The 8542-nt window shown below is 40.4% G+C and overlaps 1 protein-coding gene across 1 annotated transcript in view; it reads left to right on the forward strand.

Moving 5' to 3' along the window:
• Positions 1 to 1490, forward strand: part of PARK2 (parkin RBR E3 ubiquitin protein ligase) — a 130340-nt gene extending 128850 nt beyond the window's left edge. Inside the window, exon 6 of the mRNA XM_010286258.1 lies at positions 1381 to 1490. Within this exon, the coding sequence (XP_010284560.1) occupies positions 1381 to 1490 (110 nt within the window). The remainder of the gene's footprint in view (positions 1 to 1380) is intronic.
• Positions 1491 to 8542: the final 7052 nt, after the last annotated feature.

Raw genomic sequence — 8542 nt, forward strand, 5'->3', positions numbered from 1 at the left:
AAAACACTTGCGCACAGCTCAATTCCCAGTCTGAGTGAGTTTAAACACACATCCACGTCTCTCAGAGGACTGCTGTACTCACAAAGCTGTAGGTCACGTTGCTTGAGGCATTCTCCACTCTGACTGCTGATCTCAGCTGCTGTGTAGCAGAGAATAACATGATATATGTAGCTTAGCACGCAGCGCACATGTTTGACAGAGGGTGCCTGTTGGGGTTTAGGTCCTGCGCCAGGACTGAGGTGCGTTTTACCCAGTGAGGGCTTAATATGGACTGTAAGAGAGCATTGGATCTAAACCTTAAGTAAAGTGTAACATGGAGGCTGGCCATTGGTAGGCTTTTAATTTTAATACATTTCAATAAGATAAAAATATCTGGCCAATTGCATCTCTTACACAAAGATACAACCTGACAAATAAACCTTGCCATCACAGCTAGTTTTCTCTCTGTCAACAGCAGACAGGACTATTTTAACAACACAATTCTTGTGTCCTCTGTTGTTTTTACCTTCTGAGAATCATTCTGAAGTGGCATTTATAGAAAAGGTGGTGTAAGGGCAGCAGGTCGTACAGTAGGGAACACACACTCCCTGTACCTCCTATCACCATCTGGAGTCAAACCAAGACGACATTTCAGCATTTCTTCATACTGCATGCTTTTCTTTCAGTTTGAATTATACAAGAGATTTCTTTGTGTGGTAAGCAACATAATTTCCATTTGAAGTGTTTTTCTGTAATGACCTCTGAACAATGTTAATGTTTTATACATTACAAAATAAACATTTGATCAAGGTTGTGACCAGAGAGATTAAAGCTGCTCTCACAGTACAGGCAAGTAAGAAACGCAACACACAGGAAATATTGATGCCATCAAAAGGCTGCTTCAGATACTAAGAAGGTCAAATCGACTTGAATTACTAATGTCACACTGACATAATCAGCAGTCATCCACCAAAGTCTGTGTCTCCTGATTTATTCTCTTTGCAAATTTTTCAGTTGTTGAATCCAAATTCAAAAGAGAATTGAATTTTGTTCAACTTCTGGCTCACAGCTGGACTAGGGTGAAGTATCCTTGAGCAGATAACTCTGTCATTGCTTTTCCTTACCCCTAGTGCAGTCCCTTCCAGTTTCAGAAAGGACTGCAGGCCCTACTCATGCAGTCCCTCAAGTGAGGCCAGCACATTCCACCCCAATAAAACGGGGAGTAGCAGGTTTTAGAAAGCCCGGGAAAAGTATTCTTAAGGTTTGTTCTTTTCTTTTATTAAATATTCTACTTGGTTAGTAAATTAATGCTTAAGAAAGTTGATTTTAAAACTGCTAATTGTTGATTAACATCTCTAAGTGTCTGCCAAGTACCAAAGCCATTCTGTTGCTATTTTGCAGGTGGCTGCATGCACATGAAGTGTCCTCGCCCTCAGTGCAGATTTGAGTGGTGCTGGAACTGTGGCCTGGAGTGGAACAGAACCTGCATGGGAGATCACTGGTTTGACTAGTGGTGCTGAGGCCAGCCCACATGCTACTAAGGTTTGCTTTCATTGGAGCCAAATTCTGAACTCATTGCTTAAACAAAACTCCCAGTGGTTTCAGGGACACCGAGTTCAGAAGTTGGCCCAGTTTATTGGTTTTTGCTTTCTTGCGTATGCTGTCATACCAAAATCACATTGAAGTTATGCCAAGGGTTTTAAATCCACTAAGTAGAAAGAGTAATTATTTTAACGGGCAGACTTGCTCATCATGGTACAAAGAGGGGTAAATTACACCTTTCTGAACTTGTGCAGTCTGTCAGCACAGCAACTAGACAGGGTTACCATGACGAACTTTGCTTGACATTTATAGTCAGGAATCCGTAACTCCTGCAAGAGAGAGCAGCCTGCATTTGTGTGAGTGCATGAGCGTCAAGGGAGGTGGAGAATGCTCCCTGCATCAGCTGCTTATTCTTTGACCACTCCTTTGCTCATTCAGCACATTTTTTTATTTTGAGGCAGTATTTCTTAACAGCTTTTTTGGCAGAGGGAAGACTGTGATTCTTCAGTGTTTTCTCAGGGTTCCTTCCTAACAGGCTTTCTGTAGGGGTCATGCTTTCAAACCAAATTCTCATAGAAACATCCAGCTCTATGCCATACTTGTGCTTGTGTATTTGTAACATATGACACGAAACCTGCCTACATGCTCATTATAGACTTTATTGCCATTGGAAGATTAGCTAAGGATGCAGTTTCAGCTCTAACCGTGACTCGTCGCAGTAGTGACTGCATCTGATTAAGTGTTGTGAAAGCTAGACTCAGAGGGCTTCATTTTTGTTATGCTTACAACCATACTTTGGATGTGGCAAGGGGAGGCAGGAGGAGACTTCTCAGGGGTTTTCTGTATCATCATTCTCCTAAATTGAATTAGAATATGGGTATATTTCTGAAAATACATTCAGCTCAAACAGTGTGGGGCAGAGGGACAACTTTCATTTTACAGTGCTAACTAACAGTAAGTAAAGCTTACTAGCATTTCCAAGCCTGAACAATCTTGATGTTTGCTGTGCTTTACATTGCTGCCTTATTCTGAAATGAAACGGGTACTGTCCACATCCAACATGCCATGTAAGGATTTGCAGAATTCAGTTTTGGAAAAAAATGTACAATAAATAAAGTGGTCAAAATTTTAAACTTTTTTTCTTTTTTCATTTGAATGCAAAGTAAGTGACTACAAAGATGTTGTGTGGGTCATGCATTTCCATCACAGATTCAAACTGCCAGCTGAGAGGCTAGCCCTTTCATTAAAACACACTACCAGCACAAATTCCAGGGCTATGGACTTTTTTATCAAGTTTGAATTAATGTTTTGTATGGCATGACTGTAGAGTCCTGAAAATATGGGTGTGCCTTGTATCACTCAGTGCAGAGCAAGAACCTTGAGGTATAAAGAAACCCCAGGCTCACCACAGAAATGCCCAGTTGCAAAAAGCAGTGGAGTACTGTCTCAGCTGGAAGTGATATTAAAAGTCTGAGGAAACAAAGGGATGAAGGGGTGAGGTATCAAAAATGAGGGAGTGAACTGGTAGAATTAAGAAAATGAGAGAGAAAGGAATAGGCAAAGAGAGGACAATGGCCATTTCTTAAAGGCTGTTTTCCTTTTTGGCACCAGTGAAGTAAAACATATGCAGAAGTAGCTAAACTGAAGCGTAGGGGTACAATAGAAAGCTGCAATGTAGCTCATTCAGGTGCATTATCTTAATGGGGATATTTTACTGTGAGCTCTGATAATTTCATGATTTGATTTCCTGTACCGAGGTCTATTTTATAATTTATATGGCTTGATGCCAACAGGCTAGGGGAAAAAAAAATCACAGTGCTTAATTTTATTTTGATAGTGTGTTACATGGGAGTTCATCACTATATTTTATATCTACAAACATTTGGAATAAAGGAAGTCAGAAGCTCTATTCCTTTTTTTTTAGTGTCTGTTTTATACAGAGAAAAAAACTTTTTCACTGTAAGGCAGTTTCGCTGAGTTAGAGCCTGCCCTAACAAGTTAATATTTTAGTTGTCATGTAGAAACACGTAATTTATGCCCCTAGATCAAGGTCCATTGAAGTCAATGGACTACAGATCAGCTCCTGTATTTCTTTCTGGCCTGGGCAGGACATGGCAGGTATGAGTCATAAGGCTAGAATAGAAACATCTCTTTCTTGGGAAGACCTTGTCAGAGGATGGGACTATGAGCATTCATCTAAGACATAAGCAAGGACAGGAAAGGAGACTAAGGAAAGGAATTCCAGCACTGACTCCAGATTATCCGCTTTTAGAGACTGACTTTATAGGCCCTTGTCACACAGGGTTTCTTCACACGGTCCAGATTTACACCCTGCCAAAAAAAAAGTGTATCCTGTAGATTTTAATAGAACATGTCTTTATCTTCTCTGTGTTAATATATGTACGTTTGTATGCATACATGCACAAAGTTTGAGATGGCAGAGGTTGTAAACCCGATTTCTGTTTACCATAAGATTCTCACAGTTTCCACAATCTAAAGGGGATGAAAAATCAGGAGTAATGCTCTGCTGACACTGTAAGAATGCTGGAATTTGTACAGAGATGTGTGAATTGGACCTAAAATTTCCTACAGTGACAATTTTTTTTTGCATGCAAAATGCCTTTTTAAAAAAGTCTAAAACTTTTTTTAAAATCTAATTGACACGGTAATTTGAAACAAAACAGAACAGAACAAACCAAGTCTTCAGTGTCTGTGCAAACTGTTCCTCTTATTTCAGCTCTGAAATACCAGCGTGGAATTCGTCTCGCTCAGCTTTAGCTATCTAGTTGGTTCAGTAGCCTCAGAGGCTCGCGCAGAGACCTGTTGCTCATGCGTTTGGGGGGGCCTGCTGAGCTTTAAGTACAACTGGTCATGGCCAGAGGCATGATGGCAACATCCCTGCCAGAGACAGGGTGCAGCTCCTGACAGGACAAGCAGGACTACAGAGCTCCCACACGCTCCTGGCTCTGTCATTGGCATGCAGAAAGGCATTGAACTGGCATTGCTTGCTAGCACCCATGAAGCCAGCCTTGGCAACGCTTCCTCTGGGTCAGCACGCACATCTCTGGAAGTGGTCCTGGGCAGCCGTGGGGGTGAGAAAGAGAAACAGGACACAAGCACGAAACAAGAGGCCAAGCAACCTGAGGGCATAAGCAGATGCAAAGTTTCCAAGAGCTTATGGGTTTACGTTCTCTACTGGAAATACACTCTGGAAACATGAAAATTTAACTATATGTTCTAAGAAGATGACGTATTACAGTAATGTAAAGCAAAAAAGAAGTCTGTATCTTTTTACATCTAGGTTTGCCTTTGTTAATTGAATTCTCTTTACCTCAAACCTTTCTCATCTTTCAGATTAAAACAATTACAGACTTGTTCTTGGTACTGCGATCTGGGCTCCTTTTAGTGTGTGTTAAATGGATTAAGTACAGGATGTATCCTGAAATATTCAATAATAATCTCTCTAATAATTCAGCTCTATAACAACAACAAAAAAATATCTAATATTTAATTCCAGCTGGCATTGAAAACTGAATACCAAATAGATTAAGAAGAAAATATATAGTAGCTTGGCTCCCTAAGGAAAAAAGATATTTCAAAGCTTAGTATAAATAATACTTTGGGAGCCATGACTTTGACTAAAATATCATTTATATGTCTGCCTTATCTCATCACAAACTGCAAGCCAAATAATTTCACTTTAAAATGTACCCTTAAAAAAAAAAATCAGTAAATGGCACTCCAGAAGAAACATTATGCCACTGTTGGGACAGAAAAGTCATGCTGTCAAAAGACAGCAAGCATTGGGGTTTGCTTTTTGCATATGAATAGTAAGGTACCATCTATAGTGCAAACCCATATGATAGCAAAGCTTTTTGCCTACAAATCTTTGTAGATTGTGTAAACTGAAGTAAAATAGAAGCAGAAGAGATGCTGCTGCCCTGGAAGTATGGAAAGATTTAGCCCTCTGTGCCAAACTTTCTCACACTTCGAGGCAACAACAACTGCTATGTCCCTCATGTTCACTGTGCCACTCAAACCATTATACAGGTAAGTCATTGGGTGCAGTAAGTGCAATAAGCAACACTTGCAGCAAGATAGGAAGCATAAGTGAGCTATCAACTCTGAAGACTGGTTAGCCCCATGCAGACTTAATTTATCGGATTCAGCATTTGACTACTGTGGTGGTGGCTGATCTAGTGAAACCCTACGCAGACATGCAGAGCTGCAGTACAGCTCTTTAACAGCTAGGTTTTGTTCCCAGGCAGCAAAATTCTCGTGCTGCCTTCAGTTCCCCTTCAAGCAACAGAAAAGCCTCAAGAAGACAGCACTGGACCAAGGCTGCCGGAAGAAGGAAACCTCATATCTAATGCATCCTGATGGTCCTTCAGCAACTTCACCCAGATATATCTGACAGCACAGTATTGACAGTGATTCAGCAAAAAGAGGCAAATGTACTACTTCACATTTTATCTGACTTGATTACAGTTTGTAAGGAAATACTTCTACCGTGAATTAACAAATTCAGAAGAACACCTCTCCCTTTTTTTTCAGACATGCTTGTCTACTGATTCCTGTTATGTTTATTTGTGTGTGTCTTTGCTGTGTGGTTCCCTTTGTGTATCATCTACCAATTTCCAGCTGTGGCTTCTCCTGAGATTGTTAATGCTCTAGCAGTTTTCAACTTGATTGTCTGGGAACTACTAGAGTACATGCACCGAGTAGTCCCTTCTCATATTTGGGGTAAGTATGTGCAGACCAAAAAAAAAAATGTAAATGGCTTTAAGGAAGCAGTAAGGTAGGCAAGTTGAGAGAAGCTCATTTAATCATATGGAGAATCATATTTAATGAAGTGGTTTGTGCAGGGATTTTTGGAAATCAGGTCATATGTCATTTCGGTTTTCTTCATTATTATTAATAGGGCTTTTTTCTTTGCTTTTAATTTGTTTTTCTTGTCTGTGTCTCCATTTTTCTGAATAATGGAATAATGGTTCTATGCCAGTAGATAAAATATGCAGCAAGACATCACCTGTTACATTACTTTTTGGCTTTTATCCCTAGAAAGCTTGAGGAATTCACATAATCCATGTAGGCAGCAAAGTGCCATTATCTGTATCTTACAGTCGGGGAATTCAGTCCAGCAAGCACAACCAGACTGCATGGAGGCAACAGCTCAGATGCACACCAGCCCTTTCTTACAACTGGGGAAATCTGTGGCTGCACCGAAGTGGAGGCCACCTGCATGCTGGCACGGTGATGACACAAGCTCGGGGAAGCAGGAAGCAAGTTTGAAGTTTAAAGTCCATAGGACACCAGTATGACATTAGGGACACAAAGAAATAATAATAAGAAAATGGTAGCATTTTTGGTGGCCTAAAGTGACCTAACCTGACGTCCTTTGCAACCACTGGGAATTTTACCACTGGCTTCACTGGGAAAAGGCTAATTTAGAGACTTTGAAAACACCATTTGGTTTGACTTTTTAGCAGTACGTAGGAGATCTCTGGGAGAACTTGATGTCCCAGTTTCCTCTTTGTCTCTTTGCCAGTTGAATATTTCATCTACAAAACACATTCATGCCCTCTCTCTCCGCCTCATTTTAGTGCACACTAAAATCCATGAAGCACTGATGTCAGAGTTGTTTTAAAAATCTTTACTTAAGTACAGCTGAAGCAACACACTGTACACTCATTCTAACTTGGTATATGATTGTATTGTCTGCCTCATAAACAGTCATCTCGACCGCCTGCCAACTTCATCTGCTGGTTACCAGGCCAAAAACTGGTTGGACGAAGACCTCAAGTAACGATCAAAAGACAGTGCTAAAATGAAAAGCAGCAATCAATAAAATGAAATAGTATTCAGACACTACTTCTATTGGTGCCAATCTGATGTTTTTCTTGGAATGGATGCTAAATGCTCCTGAATATGTTCAGCCAACTGAATTTGTTTATGCCTTGAAGCTAAACCTGGAAAGCCCTGTACTTTTCCAAAGTACAGAGATCACAATATGGTAAAAGGGTTTGAAATTTTTTGAATGAATAGCTGAAGTCTGTGTGTTCCACAGCTGACGGAGTTAAAAAACAGAAAAAACAAAGTACCTCACTAAGCTACACTGACATTTTTCATGTGCCTAGTGATACAACAAATGCCAGGTTTGCTTTTTTTATATATCTGCTTCTTAAAGGTAAAAATGACTGTGATGTTTACATTAAAATCAGTCAGTTAATGTAGCTGAAATCAATTCTGATTTGAGCTTGTAAGTGTGAGCAGTGATGTAACTGAATCTAACACTATATCAAAATGCTACTCACGCTTTGTTTAGTGAATATGACGGTGCTTATTAGATGAGTTGCAGTCACCCAAGTCCTTATTTTATTTCAGAATTACGATGACCAAGGCTATTCCTATTGCTTTATTCTGTTGGATTTTACAGAAAGCAAACACGGGCTTCAAAACAGTGCTAAGAAGAAGTTCCTGCATGGTAGGATATCTTCTCCTGAACTAGTAATCTCTTCTTCTGTGGCACAAGATAAAACCAATCAGTGGCATTTCATTTTCAGTCCTCTTTTTTGTGTAAGCTTCAGGGTAGAATAGAATAAATAAAAACATAAAGCCAAGTCTGTACAACAGAAAGCCTGCTTTTCTTGCTGTTCCAGTACAGCTATACCACAGACCTACCCAGTACAGTAGAGCAGCTTGGTAGACCAGCTGTAGATCAGCAAATTTACGTATTTATTTATGCCATTATATTGCACTATTTTTTAAGACCTTTGCCAGTGTAGAAAACTTGTAAGCCCCTTCCCTCCTCAGGTGAGACACTGGCACAGGTTGCCCAGGGAGGTGGTAGATGCCCCATTCCTGGAAACATTCCAGGTCAGGTTGGACGGGGCTCTGAGCAACCTGGTCTAGTTGAAGCTGTCCCTGCTCACTGCAGGGGGGTTGGACTAGGTGACCTTGAAAGGTCCCTTCCACCCCAAACTGTTCTATGAGCCTATTATTCCAATAGGTCCTTGCGATG

This window comes from Phaethon lepturus, unplaced genomic scaffold, assembly GCF_000687285.1.
Source record: "Phaethon lepturus isolate BGI_N335 unplaced genomic scaffold, ASM68728v1 scaffold2994, whole genome shotgun sequence".
Taxonomy (NCBI): Eukaryota; Metazoa; Chordata; class Aves; order Phaethontiformes; family Phaethontidae; genus Phaethon; species Phaethon lepturus.